The sequence below is a fragment of the Callorhinchus milii genome, unplaced genomic scaffold, assembly GCF_018977255.1.
Source record: "Callorhinchus milii isolate IMCB2004 unplaced genomic scaffold, IMCB_Cmil_1.0 Scaffold5, whole genome shotgun sequence".
NCBI lineage: Eukaryota > Metazoa > Chordata > Chondrichthyes > Chimaeriformes > Callorhinchidae > Callorhinchus > Callorhinchus milii.
Window position 1 is genome coordinate 5,924,621 of NW_024704746.1, and position 17,694 is coordinate 5,942,314.

The 17,694-nt window shown below is 44.9% G+C and overlaps 2 protein-coding genes across 2 annotated transcripts in view; both read left to right on the top strand.

The window, feature by feature from the left end:
• LOC103184811 (notch receptor 2) overlaps window positions 1–5,966 on the top strand; it is a 68,488-nt gene extending 62,522 nt beyond the window's left edge. The window contains exon 34 of the mRNA XM_042334906.1: window positions 250–5,966. Within this exon, the coding sequence (XP_042190840.1) occupies window positions 250–1,623 (1,374 nt within the window). The 3' untranslated portion in view covers window positions 1,624–5,966. The remainder of the gene's footprint in view (window positions 1–249) is intronic.
• A 2,247-nt stretch (window positions 5,967–8,213) lies between these two features.
• atf6 (activating transcription factor 6) overlaps window positions 8,214–17,694 on the top strand; it is a 115,725-nt gene continuing 106,244 nt past the window's right edge. Inside the window, exons 1-2 of the mRNA XM_007902964.2 lie at window positions 8,214–8,742; window positions 14,324–14,391. Coding sequence (XP_007901155.1) covers window positions 8,664–8,742; window positions 14,324–14,391 — 147 coding nt within the window. The 5' untranslated portion in view covers window positions 8,214–8,663. The remainder of the gene's footprint in view (window positions 8,743–14,323; window positions 14,392–17,694) is intronic.

The following is a 17,694-nucleotide window of genomic DNA, read 5'->3' on the forward strand; positions in this document are numbered from 1 at the left end:
CTCCGTGAATGTCATTTGTTGCGTCGTTGTTGGGGTATCGGAAATCACGTTAACGCAAAAATCGACTACAATCCAAGCTTGCAACTCGGACTTTGCATAAGTCATGTTAAATGTTATGGTCTCAGCTGATATGATTTATGTGAGTTTTATTATAAAAATTGTATTTTATTGTAGTTCTGTCTAACCTATTGGTTTGGTGTGTGCTCTCCCCCCCCACCCCCCCCCCCACACACGCACACACACGTGCAGGAGGAGACCCCCTTGTTCCTGGCCGCTCGAGAGGGGAGCTACGAAGCCGCCAAAATCCTGCTGGATCACTTTTCCAACCGGGACATCACAGACCACATGGACCGCTTGCCCCGAGACATCGCCCAGGAGCGGATGCACCACGACATTGTCCACCTGCTGGACCAGTACAACTTGATCAGGAGCCCACAGCAGGGCCCCATGGGCACCGCACTCTCCCCCGCCAACTGTCCGCCCGGCGTCTCCTTTGCCAACATGAAGCAGACTCCTCAGGGCAAGAAAGCCAGACGGGCAAGTTCCAAGACACCCGCTCAGGGCAATGCCAAGGAAACCAAGGCCCGGCGGAGGAAAAAGTCCATCGGTGATGGGAAAGGGCCACTGGTGGAGAGCTCCGTGGCTCTGTCACCTGTCGAATCCCTGGAATCCCCGCACACGTACGTGTCGGACACCACCTCGCCGACTCTGCTGACATCTTCCGGGGGTTTGGCATCCGCGCCTCTTCATCCCACCCCTTCGCTGCAGAGCCAGTTGGCGATGTCTCTCTCCAGCCTGAATGAGATGAAGTGCCTGCCCATGGGCTCCAACTCTGTGCTTTCCTCCTCCGTGGGTCAGGTCCCACCCTCTGTTTCCCATCCTGCCATGAGCAGCCATGCCAACAACCTGGGGCCAACCCTGGGGAGAGTCGGGCAGATGAACATCGAGTGGATGAACCAGATGGGCATTTCCACTTCTCAGTACAGCCCAATGTTGGGCATCCTCCACCAGGTGTCCGGCTCCTACCCCAATGTCCACCAGCAGAACCCAGTACTCCATCCTAACATGGCTCCGGTCCACATGGCCATGATCAGGGATGCCTTCCCACAGCTTGTGACCTACCAGCCGATGAACGGAGGCTTGACGCAGCCATTGATGCAGCAGCACCAAGCGCAGAGCAGTCAAGCTGCCCAGCAACAAGCCCAGCCCTACTGCGGCTCGATGACCCCGGCACCGGGGAATCCCATGCATCAGATACCCAACGGCCAACTGAACAACGTGATGATGCCCGCCCAGGAGGGGCAGGGGTCCCAGACCGTCCTGCCACCCTACCACAAGCTGCCCACCTCAGTGCAGATGGATAAGTTCCCGACCCCACCATCGCAGCATAGCTATGTGTCCATGACCACCGACAACACCCCGAACCATCACATCCACCTGCAGAGCGAGCACCCGTATCTGACGCCCTCGCCAGAGTCCCCGGATCAGTGGTCCAGCTCCTCCCCACATTCCACGTCCGATTGGTCTGACATCACGCCCAGCCCGGCGCCCCTTGGCCAGCGGCCTCAGGTTTCCCACATTCCAGAGCAACAGAGGGGGAGCGTGCAGGTGTTTGCCTCTTAAGAGCCAGCCCTGGGCTCCAGCAAGACTTTATGTGGAAAGCTGAAGTGAAGACAGGAAAGGAGCACTGTGGCACCTCTGCCCAGCAGACGTGCCCGTACTCAGAAAAGGGTCGCCTAGAAAGCACTCAACAGTCTTAAGAAAGATCAACTCTTCTAAATTCAGAGACTGGCAGAGGAACGTGACTTCAGCGTGTATTGAAGACTTTCTTATTTATTCTAATCACTAGTATCACTGCCCTCTTCCATATTTATGTTGGCATATTTTAATTCCTTAGAACATCATTGTACTGTGAGCTTAGGTTCTTTTTCTCTCTGTTTTAAAAGAAAACTGTACACCCTCCTAGTTAAGGTGCCTTCCAGGTTTATTTCACTTTGATATGCTCCACATCTGACTCCTGACTTCAGCCCAAACCCAATTCAGAGCAGGGGGTAATAGCCAGCATTGCCTTTGGTGAAGGAGGAGGAGATGCAATGAAACACGGGAGTAAAATCACAGTTTACTTTTTAATGAACAGTTGTAACTTATATGGTTGAAGGAACCATGTATCGGAGTGGGGATTGGGAAAGAGGGAATAGAAGACTAATTTCCATAGCTCGTATTCCCAACGAAAGCCCTCTATTTCCAACTGCTTTACACTTTTTTTCTCTTGTTTTTGTAAAAAAAATCCTTGCCACCCATTCCTTCTGTGGTACAAAACATTCCCTGGCTCACGACTGTAAATCAGGTACTGTATGTACTTTGTTTGATGTCCCACACGTGTCAGTTGATGTGTTATGTTGGTGGGAAAATTGAAGTTTGTCTTAACTTTCATTTTTTTTTTATCTTTGGGGGAAACAAAATTCTTTCCTGATGATACAGAACCAAGTTCGGACTTTTGTTGGTTCCTCTGACCTGAAGCGCAAGTTCCCTTGCCTCTCGGTCAGCCACTAAATTTAATTAATCCAGATATTTGAAGGAAAATGAGACAAATGATTTTTTAGCTTGATCTTTCTATTCCTCTGACCTTCAGTGTCCAGCATGTCATTGAGAAAGCAGAGTGAAACAAAGACACTTTCCTGGGAGAGGAGAGAAGGGGAAGTGGGAGAGATAATTTGATAGGGGGAAAAGAAAGCTCTAGTTATTTGTACAAGTCCCGTGCTGTGTTGTTCGGTATAGAAGAGAACCTAAGGGCAAGTATTGCTTGCCTAAAGCCTTAATAACCTCACATCAACATCGCACACACAAACAAGAGGAGCTGTCTGCCTGGAGTTCTTTCCTTTCATGTTGGAAGTTACATCACAAACACCCCCCTTCTTTGCCCCTCCAACCCTTTCCCACAGTTATTGACTCACACCCACAGTTGGAGTTTGCAATGAAGTAAATGCTTAAATGAAGGAGCTTCACAGTCAGGCTGATTCCTGGAATGTAGAGGTTTCAGCGAAACAAACTTTGGTTACCGTTACTTTAATTGTGTTAAAATTAAAGTAACTTGTTCACATGCTGTCTCGCCCCACACATCTCGCTCAAGCTTAGAGGTTGGGTAAAGGTCTGATTAGGGAGTCAGAGGGTGGGAGTGAGGGGCAATTGGCGTGACTTCCTCGAATGCTACCAACACTCAATGTCACTCTTGCCAGGGAAGTTGAGGCTTTCGATGCTTTTCCTATTGATTCAAATTAAGTCAATTGCACTTAGCAAGAACCATTTTCCCACATGAAGGGCACTAAATCTTGCCAATTTCTGCATCCAAACTAAATGAAGTTTGTTTTCTTCCCTTCCATGAAACTTATATTTTTTATTAAAATATTGTACTTTATGAAGCCAAAATGAAGATATACAGTGTTAAATCGGAAATCCCAGCTAGATTAGAGATCTTTGGGATTGTGACTATTCACTGTACCTTATGAAACACTTTGAAGATTTTACCTGTAAAATTTACAGGTACTTAGATTATTTTGCTAGCATTGCGATTTTGGGTAGAATTCTGTGTTTGGGGACTTGTATGTACGGCTCATAGCAAATTCTTAGTCTATGCTTATTGTTGCAATGTGGTAGCCTTGATTTTAAATTGCTTGTCACTTTCTGTCTACCCTCTCCACAAGTTGTGCATTATTGTGATAATTGGAGACATTTGGATTGATTTTTTTTAATGCCTCTTGAAATTTCTGTGAAATGTTTGTAAAATAATCTATTCAAATGGAGTCCGTATCTTAACACTTAAAATCGCATCCAATGGGAAAGGGAATTGGTTGGTGGGGGTCGGAGTTAGAAAAGAGACAAAACCAATGAACAAGTGATTTTATTTTACATTCATTGACAGGTAGCGAAGTGTGTGTTCAAGCCCAACTGTGAGATTGAATTTGGAGTACAAGTTGCTGCCCCCTGTCCCATGATTTTTTAACCAAACACCCAGGTTATTGTTCTCAGAGGAGGTTAAAATTTAACAAGTGCATTTAAAAAGTTTGAGTTTGGGAGGAGTCAAAAAAACAAGGTCAGCTTTAAATCAGCCTCAAGGATACGCTACAGTCTCGTGTATGTTCAATGGGACAAGTGGCTGGTTCTGTTCAATTGACTGAAGCAGGCCAGGTACAGTAATAACCTTTCAGAGCTCAGTGCTGTAATGAGTGTGATTGTATATCGGGTATATCAGTGCTGCAATGGGGTTCTTCTGCGAGTCTGGGACTCCTGAGAATTGGAGCGTTCTCAAGATTGTGTAACATTTTGTCAGACCCCTCCCCACACTCCTAACATCATTCAACTAATCACCCATCCGGTACATTTGGTTTAGGTCACTTGGGCTTGTGATGGGAATTGGCAGAGCTGTTCGCTAAAACTTGTAAGACATATGCACATATGAGTGTGGTGGGGGAGGAGCGGGGGGTGGGGAATCAGTAGCCCGTCAAGGGTATTTGGCTTTTAATTTTGTTTTCCTTGTTAATTTTCTCGTCCGCTCGGAGTCAGTATCAGAGAGGGTTGTTTGTCGTTCTGATCTGAATGTAGAATGAAGAATGTAGTCTGTATCTTAACACTTAAAATTTCATCCAATGGGAAGGGGAATTGGTGGTTGGGGTTTGGGTCAGAGGACAGAGGAAGAGAAGATTTCTCATTGGTGCTATTCTCTAAATCTATTACTGTTATAGTCCCTGACAGATCTATTCTTCAGGTTAACTAACTGCTTGGAATAATCTGCGATTCTCACAGCTGGGCTGAAAGACACAACGCAGAACCAACATGGGAGCAAAGGATTTTTTCTTCACAACCCAACTGCAGAGATTTACATACTAAATATATTCTTGTACAAAAAAAGTCACAATGTGGAAGAAAGTGAGGAATGGAAAGCGCGTAATTTTACGTGAAATATATCTTTTTCTGTTAATCCTGTGATCGGGTGGCATGATTTCAAATAAGTTGGTGACACTTTTTTTTGGGGTGTTTTAAAACCAATTTGAAACAATCGCATGGGAAGTTAGACTTGATGTTTCCATTTTTGACTTGTTGATCCTCCCTCCTCTCTCCTCCCCCCGCCCCCCAAACAAGGCCCAATGTGGAGCACGACAGGTTGCTTGTATTAAGTTTCTGTCGCAAACCAATCTCGCTGCAACGTCTTAACTTTTTAATAGCCAAATGGACGACTAGCCAAAGGCTAGAAAAATGCTGTTTTCCTCTCCCTTCCCATCCCACAGATGCTATTCCACCACTGAGAGAAGGTCTACCTACTTTTATATACAGACAGACACACAGACAGACGGCTTTGTTAATGCTCAGTTTGCTGAAACGATAATTATTACGAACACGTTTCCCTCTATGACATTATGTAAATTGTGACTCTTTGTTCATTGTTTTCCCCAACCGTCTGCCTCTCCCTCAACATCCATCTGACAACACAACCAACCAACACCCCTTTCCCCCAACCAATTAACCATCTGATCCCAACCACCCAACCCAAATCAACAACCAGAAATTAAAACATGTGTTGCAAAAGGTCATACAGACAATCACGTCATCATACTTTCATATGGTAACACACGAACATAACTACAGAAAAAGCAACAGACCGATGGTGTGTGCCCATGAATCCTTGTAAATAAGTTCTAACTTTGTACGACAGAATGGATCTTTGGCAAAAATCATATATTTTTTGCTGTGTTTTAAATGTATATGTACTAAAAATGCTTATTATTCTTAGACAAAATATTGAAATCAAAGCAATGTACGAGTAGATAGAGATCTATTTTTTAATTTTTTTACACAACGTTTCATGAGAAAAGTAGTTTCAAATAGATTCCTGCAGAGAATTATTTTTTCTGAAGATCACAATTTGTACATGAAGTATCAAATGTAACATAAAAACAGATGTTTAAAATCTACATTGTTGTGTGTGGTTCCGGGAGTGGGAAGCTTTGCATCACAGTCCTTTAAAGAGTTTAGCTTGTGTGCCTACAAATATGCAGTCACAACTCCCGTGAACTGCTTTGAAATGTCTCGACGTAATTAAGATCCTAAATCACATGCAAGGATAGTTATATTGATTCCGTGTATGAGTGATTAGTTACGTAGAGACATTGGGACAGTTCAGGTTTAAGGAGTAAATTGTAATAGGTTTGCAAAATCACTAGTGGTTTTGTCTACAAAATCTTGTCCTTACATTTTACAGTATAATCCTGCCTTGATATGTTATCCCAATATGAAAGGAGCTGTGCCAAATGTATCTATTCGTGTCAGATAACTTCAGAAAAAAATATACAGTTCAACCCCAACTTACTGGATGGACTTCAGGTATCCGGAATTCGTATCGAGCCAGACCAGGCCCGAAACGGAAAATTAAGCAAAATTCTGCACACGAGTCGACTCCCTCCAGTCAGTAACCAAATCCTTGTATTTAATATAGCACCTTGGTATATCATTGAGATCTCTCAAAGTGCTTCACAGGATTTTGACTGTAAAATGTAGTGATTGTGTATTTGTAGGCAAAACAGGCAGCCAGTTTCCACACAGCAACAACATCCCACAAACACCCATGAAGTAAACGACCAATTTTATCTGGGGGATTGTTGACCAAGACATCCTTTCTCCTTTGAAATAGTGTCATTGGATCTTTTTAATGTCTACCTAAACACCCATTTAATGTTTCAACCAAAGGACAGCATGTCCAGTGTTGTTTCACACCCACAGAATTGTAAGGATCATCCTGGACTGCAAGTTTAAAGTCCCCACGTAAGGCTTGAACTGAAAATGTTGTATCTCTGAAGTGAGAATGCTACCAACTGAACTAGGCTAACACTGAAGTTTACATCAAAGAAAATAATCCCTCCAAAACCAAACAATAATAAATTGGTCATTTTCAATCCACGACTGTGGGACACTGCTGTGCGCAATTGGCTGCCGCGTTCGCCCACAAACATACAGTCAATTCACTTTACAGTGTGTTCTGTGAAGCGCTTTGGGACGTCCTCCTGACGTGAAAAGCGCTATATCAAATGCAAGGATTATTATTATGGAGACATTGAATTTTTTTTAATATACTTTATATATATTAAAATGTGTCAAGCTTCATTATAAATAGTTGCCGCAGTTAAGTCTAAAACAGCATATAAAAGAGAATCGGACAAATGCTTGATAATGAAACGTATAGGGAAAGAGCAGGTGCGTGGAATTCGAGTAGATTTATGGGGGAGCAGTACAACCTCTGACTTTGCTTACATAATACAGCCACTACATGTAACAGTAAATCTTGTGAACAGTTTGGAAAAGCTCTAAATCAAATGCAAGTATTATTATTGTGACTGAATGGCCTCTGCTGTAAACTTTCAATATTGTAAACATAGGAAGTTTCATAGATGATAACAATTAGGATAAGATTGAGTTGAGATGAATTGAAATTGGGGGTTTGGGCTGAGTTTGAGTTGGGATGTGCGATGAGTTGGGGTGAGAGATGGGATGAGTTTGAGTTAGGGGTGAGTTGAGATGATGATGGGTGAGTTTGAATTAGGGGTGAATTGGGATGATGATGATGATGATGATGAGGGTGAGCTGAGTTAATGATGGGGGTGAGTTGAGATGATCATAATGATGGGGGCAAGTTGAGATGATGATGATGATGGGGGTGAGTTGAGATGACGATGGGGGTGAGTTGAGATGATGATGGAGGTGAGTCATGATGATGATGGGGGTGAGTTGAGATGATGATGAGGATGAGTTGAGATGATGATGGGGATGAGTTGAGATGATGAGGGTGAGTTGAGATGATGATGATGGGGATGATGATGAGGGTGAGTTGAGTTGATGATGAAGATGGTGAATTGAGATGATGATGGGGTGAGTTGAGATGATGATGAAGATGGGGGTGAGTTGAGGTGATGATGATGAAGGTGAGTTGAGATGATGATGGGGGTGAATGAGATGATGATGAAGGTGAGTTGAGGTGATGATGATGATGGTGAGTTGAGATGATGATGAAGGTGAAGGTGAGTTGAGATGATGATGATGAAGGTGAGTTGAGATGATGATGGCGGTGAATGTGTTAATAAACAGACGCGCGTGAAGCCCCGCCCCCGGGAAGTGCGCTGGTGCGCGTGCGCGGTGTTGGGATAAACAGCCCCTCCCCCTCCCCCCGCCATATTGTCCTGAGAGGAGACGTGGTGCTCGAGACACTGACACCGGGAGTGAGAGAGGCACTGACACCGGGAGTGAGAGAGGCACTGACACCGGGAGTGAGAGAGGCACTGACACCGGGAGTGAGAGAGGCACTGACACCGGGAGTGAGAGAGGCACTGACACCGGGAGTGGGAGAGGCACTGACACCGGGAGTGGGAGAGGCACTGACACCGGGAGTGGGAGAGGCACTGACACCGGGAGTGAGAGAGGCACTGACACCGGGAGTGAGAGAGGCACTGACACCGGGAGTGGGAGAGGCACTGACACCGGGAGTGGGAGAGGCACTGACACCGGGAGTGAGAGAGGCACTGACACCGGGAGTGAGAGGCACTGACACCGGGAGTGAGAGAGGCACTGACACCGGGAGTGAGAGAGAGAGAGAGAGAGGCAGTGCCGGGGCCGCGCGGGCCATGGCGCTGAGCCTCGAGCCCGGAGGTCTGGCGGCGGCGGCGGCGGCGGTGAGATGGAGTCGGGAGGACGAGGACTGGGGTAGGCGGCGGCGGCGGCGGCGGCTCGGGCTGAGCGCTCGGGGATCTGCGGCCTCTAGAACTTTCCAGCTTCTTCCACGGGCACCAGTCAACTACACTGACAGGACACCACTCACTCACTCACTCACTCACTCCCCCTCACTTCCTCCCCCTTCCTCACTCCCTCCCTCCCTTCCTCCTCCCACTCACTCACTCACTCCCTTCCTCTTCCCTCCCTCCTCCTCCTCCCTCCCTCCCTCCTCCTCCTCCCCCTCCCTCCCTCCTCCTCCCTCACTCCCTTCCTCCCTCACACACTCCCTCCCCCTCCTCTCACTCACTCCTCCTCCCTACCCCCTCCCTCCCTCCCTTACCCCTCCCTCACTCCCTCCCTCCTTCACTCACTCCCTCCCTCCCCCCCTCCCTCCCTTACCCCCTCCCTCACTCCCATTCCCTCCCTCCCTTACCCCCTCCCTCCCTCCCTTACCCCCTCACTCCCTCCTTCACTCACTCACTCCCTTCCTCCTCACTCACTCACTCCCTTACTCCCTCCCTCACTCCCCTCCTTCACTCACTCCCTTACTCCCTCCCTCACTCCCCTCCTTCACTCACTCCCTTCCTCCTTCACTCACTCACTCCCTTCCTCCTCACTCCCTCCCTCACTCAGCAGTTTGTATCACATGGCTAACATTGGCTCCTCTCGCCCCTCACTGCGAGGCAGAGTGAGACTGTTGTTTTTCCGTGTATGACCCTGGTACTACAATTTGCATTTATAATGCCCTGAACTGTGGGGGAGGGTCCCGCGGCATATTGGTTAGAGCGCTCGCCTCGCAAAAGCGAGAGGACCCGGGTTCCAATCCCACGTAGGGTGCCAAACTTTGGGCAAGTTTCTTTACTCCACGTAGCGGTGAGCAGGAACCCGGTCGTTAAGTCGACCAGCGGATTGCTTTCGGGCGGTAATGATTCCCTTAAAAATAATAATGCCCTAAAAAATGAAATAAAATAATTTGGTCACTCAATCCACGACTGCTTTGGGGCACTGCTGTGCACAATTGGCTGCCGTGTTTCACCACAAAATGTACAGTCAATTCGCTTTACAGTATATTTTGTGAAGCGCTTTTAGATATCTTAACAATGTGATGAGGCACTATATCAAATGCAAGGATTATTATTAATACAGGTTAACATCTCGGAGTGTTTTAGAGGGCAACAACGATGGGTTGAGGTAAATAATAATAATAACCAAATTGCATTTATAGAGCGCCTTTCACGTCGGGCGGATGTCCCAAAGCGCTGAACAGTCATGTGTCGGGATGGGGGAGGGGTGGTGTAGGGGTGAGGGAAGGCAGAGAGGTGGGACGGAGACCAAAGGCACGGTTGAAGAGAAGGGTCTTGAGACCGGCCTTGAAGGAGGCAAGGGAGGAAGCGAGGCGAAGGGACCGTGGGATGGAGTTCCAGAGTGTGGGGGCAGAGAGGCTGAAAGCCCGGCCACCGGTGTTAGGACGGGTCGGGCGGGAGACATGGAGCAGGCCGGGGCCCGATGAACGGAGGGTGCGGGCACGTTGGTAGGGAGTCAGCAGGTCAGAGAGATAATAATAATAATAATAATAATCCTTGCATTTGATATAGCGCTTTTCACATCTTCTAGACGTCTCAAAGTGCTTCACAGAATTAGCTGTAATGTGAATTGACTGTATATTTGTGGGCAAAATGCGGCAGCCAATTGCACACAGCAGTGTCCCACAAACAGTTGTGGATTGAAATGAACAATTTATTGTTGTTTTTATGTGGGAGGCAGGTAGGAGGGCCTTAAAGGTGAGGATGAGGATCTTGAACTCAATCCTCTGGGGGATGGGGAGCCAGTGGAGTCGGGCGAGGGTGGGAGTGATGGGGTCACGGAGCCTGGTATGTGAGAGTACACGAGCTGCAGAGTTTTGGATGATCTGCAGCTTGTGAAGGGAAGAGTTGGGAAGGCCGATGAGGAGGGAGTTCCCGTAATCAAGCCTTGAGGTGACGAATGCGTGGTTGAGGGTTTCGGCAGCCTGAGGGGTGAGGCAGTGGCGGAGTCTGGCAATATTGCAGAGGTGGTGGTAGGCAGTGCTGGTCATGGCACGGATGTGGGGGAGAAAGGACAGTTCAGGGTCAAGCAAGATACCCAGGTTCCTGACTGGATAGTGAGGTTAAGTGTGCAGCCGTGGAGGCTGCTGCTGCCAGCGCCTGAGGTGCGGAGGCGCTGGCGCGAGCCAATCCAGAAGGCCTCGGTCTTGCTGACGTTGAGTTGGAGAAAGTTGGCCCTCGTCCAGGATTTGATGTTGGTCAGGACGCCAGTAGTCCTGGAGTTCAGGGTGGAAGCAGAGAGGTAGAGTTGCGTGTCATCCACATACATGTGGAAATTTACCCTATGTCTGCGGATGACATCACCAAGGGGAGCATGTAGTGAGTGAAGAGGAGAGGACCGAGGACAGAGCCTTGAGGAACACCGCACCAGACAGTGCGGGGGCTGGAGGAGAAGCCGTTTGCCGTGACAAAGTGGAGGCGGTGTGAAAGGTAGTACCTGAACCAGTCAAGGACAGAACCTTGAAGGTTGAGGTGGGAGGAGAGGTGGTGGAGGAGGATTGAGTGGTCCATGGTGTCAAAAGGGGTGGAGAGGTCGAGGAGGATGAGGGGGCAGAGGGAGCCCTGGTCACACATGGTCAGGATGTTTGTGACCTTGACCAGTGCAGTTTCCATGCTGTGGGCAGCACAGAAACCCGATTGGAGGTAATAATCCTTGCATTTGATATAGCACATTTCATGTCAGAAGGACATTTCAGAGCGCTTCACAGGAATTACTATAAAGTGTAGTAACTGTTTATAGGCCAGATGCAAAAGCCAAATTGCATAGAATAACCTAGAATCATACAGCACAGAAACCGACTATTTGGCCCAACAATTCTGTGCATTTTGTACGTAAATAAATAATTGTTGCTAGAAGTCTAGCAGTGATATTAAAACATTGATCATTAACACCTGGATAAGAATGAGTTCTCTACTCATGAATTTAAAAAGGTTGGAACATTAATTTGTAGTCAACATATCAGGAATTGAATCATTGCATGATAGTCCAGAAGATGTCATCAGCTTGAAAGCTTGGTGTAACATTTCCCACAGGAGGTCTTTATATGCAAATATGTTGGAAATGATGGCTCAGCCCAGTGATGACTCACTGTTGCTTTAATAGTGACACTGAAAGACAAAGGAGCTCTCATGTCTTGAGATATCATTGAAATAGGATGTTACAGCATAGAAACAGGCTATTCAGGTGGCATTTTGCTCCACAAGAGCTTCCTAATATAATCCCACTCTTTCTCACTTCCAGTAACCTTCAATATTCCTTGTGTAGAAGTATAATAAAACGCTGTGGATCTAGAAACTGACTATTTGCATATTATCTTATCCATTCAGGCTCCGATGGGAAAGTGCAGTCAGTAAAAGCAATTAAATGTGTGTGTGCTTTAGCCGAGGTTTGTGAAAGACTGCCACATTCCAATCATTCTTGATGTTAAAAATAAATCCACCTTCCTGTTTATTTCCTTTTGTGACGATCATAAATTTAGTACCTTCCCGTTACTGACTCACCAACCAGTGGAAATAATCTATTGCTGTTTACCCAACCATTGCCATTCAAAACTTCTACTGGGTCACACCTGAACCTCAGAATTAGTGAAAACAGCCCAAACATCAATCCTCTTTTCATAAAGGAAGCCACTCATTCCTGCTAATACATTCCTGATGATAACAGGTGTCAGCCTGACTCAGTTGGTAGTACTCTTGCCTCTGACTCACAAGATTTTTGGTTAAAGCCTGGGCTGACACTCCAGTGCAGAGCTGGCTGTGTGCTTCATTGTCAGTGGTACTGTCCTTCGGATGAGATATTAAACCGAGGTGCTGTCTGCCTGTTCAGCTGGATGTTAAAACTCCCATGGCACTATTCGAAAAGAGGAAGGCACTATTCGAAAAGAGGAAGGAGTTTCTCCCAGAGTCCTCGCCAACAATCTTCCAAATAAAATTAGTCATTTGCTTCATGGTTTGTAGGACATTGCTGTGTGCTAATTGGCTGCTGCATTTGCCTAAAAAAAGCAGTCGCCATACTTAATATTCTATCCTGTGAAGCGCTTTGAGATGTCTTCCTGATGTGCAAGACAATATTAAATATAAGGAATATTATATCCTTCTCATACAATGTGCATAAGTAAAAAGCTCTCCCCAGACACTTGAGATATTCTTGCTCATAGGTCTGTTAAGGTTTGGCTGTGTTTAGGATCACACTACTTGGGAATTCACTAGAGGACTAGGCCTCTCTGTGATTTTCTACTCTATGCACGTAAACCACATTCACTTGTAATGCTGTAACTGTGAGATGATTACATTACATTATAAAGTGGTGCTCTGGGTCCATAGATTCAGATGCATTAATAGATTGCGTTTAAAAATATGGCAGCCACTCAGCACTTTTGGGTTGTCAGTTTGTGCGGACGTCATTCATGTCCAACTTCCAGGGCTGATTGGCTGCCTTCCTGTGCGCGATGTCGGTGGCAACCACTCTCGTGAGCATGCATCGTGTAGAGTCCAAGTGCACTGGAACTCAACCCTGAGTGAGGGATGCCATATAAATGCAAGTTGTTGTTGTTGTCAGGATGCCACATTGAACACCGAGCTGGCCAGTCAGTGCCAGTGTGCGCCTTCCTGTGTATACCACGGTAAACTAATCCACGTATTAACAAAGTGCATTGTAACTGGGTCATGTTGTCCTTTCAGTGTGCCTCTTTTCAACTAGATTTCCAATTGTTTATATTTAGATGGATTTCGGAAGGGCAATAGTAAGAGTACTTTATTTTCAAAGTATAGTTACCCTCCAGCTCTGTCTAAAATGTAGTTATTGAACAAACTTTTGAAACAGTGAGTTTACTGAAATGTGGAAAATGAATGTATAAAAGTCTTTGTGGTGCACTGAACTGCACAACAACAACAAATTACACTTGTATTGCGTCTTTCATGTTAGGAGAACGTCCAAAACGACTGGAATAATATGGCGTCTGTGATATCTTGCTGACATTTCATAAACAAATACAGCATTTGTATGCAGTGGAGCTCTACACATATCGGCAGGGATTGAGATTTAGAGAAAACAGACAGGACAAACCGAACAGCTTTCTGAGCTGTAAACACAATTCTTGTGCATTCTGTTCCCAAATGTCGAGAGTAACTTAGTCTACATTGTGTACTCTTCTTTAATAAAAACAGAAGTTGCTAGGAACAATCAGCAGGTCAGGCAGCATTTATGGGGAGACGAAAGTGAGTTAACATTTCAGGTTAACGTCAGAAAATTTCCACTGACGCATGGAGTGCATTTGCAGAAGTGACCTCTAGAGCACAAGTTGCTATTTGGCAGAGAGCTGAATGCTATGTTGTATTTTGTTATATTTTCAAACAGAAAAAAATGTAGAAGTTTGTAGTTCATTTTCTTCTCTCAATCTTACCACTATTATAAATTGCACCCCATTCCTTCAGAATTATGAACAGTGTAGCAATTTAAAATTTAACTGCTATTTTTTTTCCCCCCGCAGAATCCCTCCTCTTTGAAGAGTTGATTGGTTCTGACGATGATCGACAAGCTTTGAAAAGCAGCCTTTATGTAAGTACTGGGTGGTGTATCCCTCCTGTCAATTCATCAGTCAAGTTGGTGTTAGAGCTGTCAGGTTCTTCAATCAGTACTTGCTTTTCAGGAAAACTTTGTATTTCCAGTATCAAAAGATCAGTGTTAATGTGTTTGTTGTCTGCAATAAGATTCAGTGGATGTATTAAAGAACAGAATTACGAAGTTCAGCGCCTTGGGACACCCTCCTGACGTGAAAGGCACTATACAAATGTAATTTGTTCTTGTTAACAAGCTACATTCCAGATTTCCAGCATTGTCATATCTTGTAAAGTAATTTAACAACAGTTAGAGTAATGGAGTCCCTATCCACTGGGAGGGTGGGACTGTCCTGCTGCTTTTCTGTGTGGACAATTGTTGAACTGAGCAGTTATCAGTTGCAATTACTGGTGCCAAGTCAGTATTGTAAAGCAACGAGGGATGTCATCCCGATGTGAAAAGTGCTATATAAATGTAAATTTGTATTGTAATTCTTTGATATACTTTTTTTAATATATATATTTTTGACAGACTGCAGTACCAAATTCTGAGTCATGAATTCCAACAGACTGAATAAAGATATTGCTTTGTTAATATTTTTGAAAAATTAAAAAATAGTGAATTATGTAATGTTCAATACACTACAGAATCGATGAGTTTTACATTCTTGAAAAGCTCTCCTATTGGAATCCTTCTTTAAAATACACAGTAGATGATTTAGAACCAGAAATATATAATAAAAATCCTTGCATTTGATATAGTGCCTTATCACACCTTCGAGGCGTCTCAAAGCGCTTCACAGAATATACTATAAAGTGAATTGACTGTATATTTTGTGGGTGGAACGCAGCAGCCAATTGCACACGAACAGTAGTGGATTGAGTGACCAAATTCTTAATTTTTAAAAATTTATTTTGAAGGAATTATTATTTCCGGAAAAGCGATCCGTCAATCGACTAACCACTGGGTTCCTATTTACTGCGTGGAGTATGGAGTAAGGAAACTTGCCCAACATTTCGACCCGATGGGAATCAAACCCAGGTCCTCTCGCTTGCGAGGCGAGTGTAAGCTACAGGACTCCACTGAATAGGCCATTGAACCTGTTCATTAACTCATGACATAATTTTTTTAAAAAAGTATCTTTTTTCTAGTTTGCTTGTCACTGGCCTACTCACTGTGCTCCGAGTCTGGCTTTCTCTTGCTCTTGCAGTTTCATGGAACTAGTTGCCCTCTGGTGGCCATTGTTTACATGTGTGAGATATTGACTGCAGATAAAGCTCGACTGCAGAGATGGTCACAGCTGTGCTTGATCTTTTCCCACCCGCTGCCACACTCGTGCACAGCCAGCAGAGGCTGATGCAGAGGGACCATGAGCAGGAACTTTGACCTTTTTTCCACCTTCCCTGATCCTGAAGTTTGGGGCCATTTCGGTCTTTCCATGCGGATGCAACTTAGACTTAGATAACTCAGTATGCACTGGGATCTGAAGTGGTGAGCTCCGGTAAACTTCAGCAAATGCAGGTCGTAATCCTATTTCCCTGCCTTAAATGCACTTCCATCTATTTCCAAGTATCTTTCTACCTTTTAACATCCCAATTGACATTGTATCTAAAGCCTTCTGCAACAGTGTATTCCATATTTTCAAAATCCTCTGTGTGAAGGAATATTTTCTGAACTGGTTTCTTGTTGATCTCGCTCTAATTTCCTCCTCACAACATTTGGCTCTCAAAGAGCTATTTGAAATTTGGTGTCTGTGATAAGTGGATTGTAGACTCTCCTTTCGCACAAACATATGCTCAAAACAACTATTGGGACAAGAAAGTATCTTTGACATTGAATAGAATCAGATTTCCCTTCCCTGTCTCCTCAAAACAGTTTTTCTCTGGACAGGAAGAGTATCACTGATCTGGCAACATCTGACAATGGGTCTGTGAATGGAGGAATGATGCTATGGGATGATGGCAGCAGTATCTCTTGTGAGAGTATATAATGAGTAAATACCTTCAACATGGTTTTGAATAATAATCTTTGCATTTGATAGAGCGCCTTTCAAGTTGGGAGGACTTCAGGGTTTACTGTAACGGTATCATGACAGTGAAGGTGAACGTGGCAGCCAATTTGTTCAAAGCAATATATCACAAACAGCCAAGTGGAACTAATTTTATCTTGGGATTTGTTGGCCAGGACACTGGGAGAAACTCATTTCTCTTTTTGAATACTGCAATGGGATCTTTAACGTCCACTTGAGTAGGCAGATGTGATCTCAGTTTAATAAAGGATGGCATCTCCATTGATGAAGCACTGCCCCAGCACTGCTTTGCACTGTCAGCCTGAACTATATGAGTTCAGTCCCAACTTGGTCTGTTATTCACAAGGCTTGAGTGCTGCCAGCTGACACCAAGTATGTGGGTTAGGAACATTTTGCAAACACTGACTGTATGTTTGTTAATAGTACCAGTTAATAGCATATTGTAGCAGCATATTAAATAATTTTATTGGTTACATACATAAACATCAATTGCAAACTGTCAGTTACATTAATGTGACTGACCACAGCTGAACTTAAATTAAAATGTTACTCAGCTAAATTATTCGGTGAGTTGGTTTCTGAAAGTGATGACAGTAAAATTTTCTGAGTTTCATTAAATAGTATCAAAGATGTTTGCTCATATGAAGGTTTTGATTAATGATTGTTGGCCTGTGAAACAAATGTAAGCAAAGAATGTTGGAGAACATTCTGCTTCCTGGTGGTGGTGCTATTGTACTCAGAGTAACGTAACAGTTCAAGGAAATTAATGGAACAGGGTCGGTCCAGCTGGTGGCCCATTGGCCGCACCACGCCACTGTGTGTCCGGAGCCCAGGCTTGGTCTGACCCGGTGGGAAAAACAGCAGCACAAGGTGGCATTCAGTAGAACCCGTCAATCACTTTCAAACTAATAGCAGGAGAGAGAGGTACAGAGATGCACACAGACAGAGAGGGAGAGATACAGACTCAGATGGGGAGAGGTGGGGGTTGGGGGGGAAAGAGAGATGCAGACACACATAAAATGACCCTCAGAGAAACACAGACACAGACCAAGAGAGAGATAGATAGAGAGACCTACATAAAGAGAGACATCCAGATACAAAGAGAGACCTCGTCGCTGGCTGTGTCCTTGGTTTAAAATATGTATAAATTTTTACATTGCCTATTTAAAGTTTGCGCTGTAACTGAAATATAGTGGAATTAAGTAATACAGTTACACAATTTAAAACAAGTATGTAGTTCTCGGTTTAGCACAGTAGATGGAGCCACTTGTTAA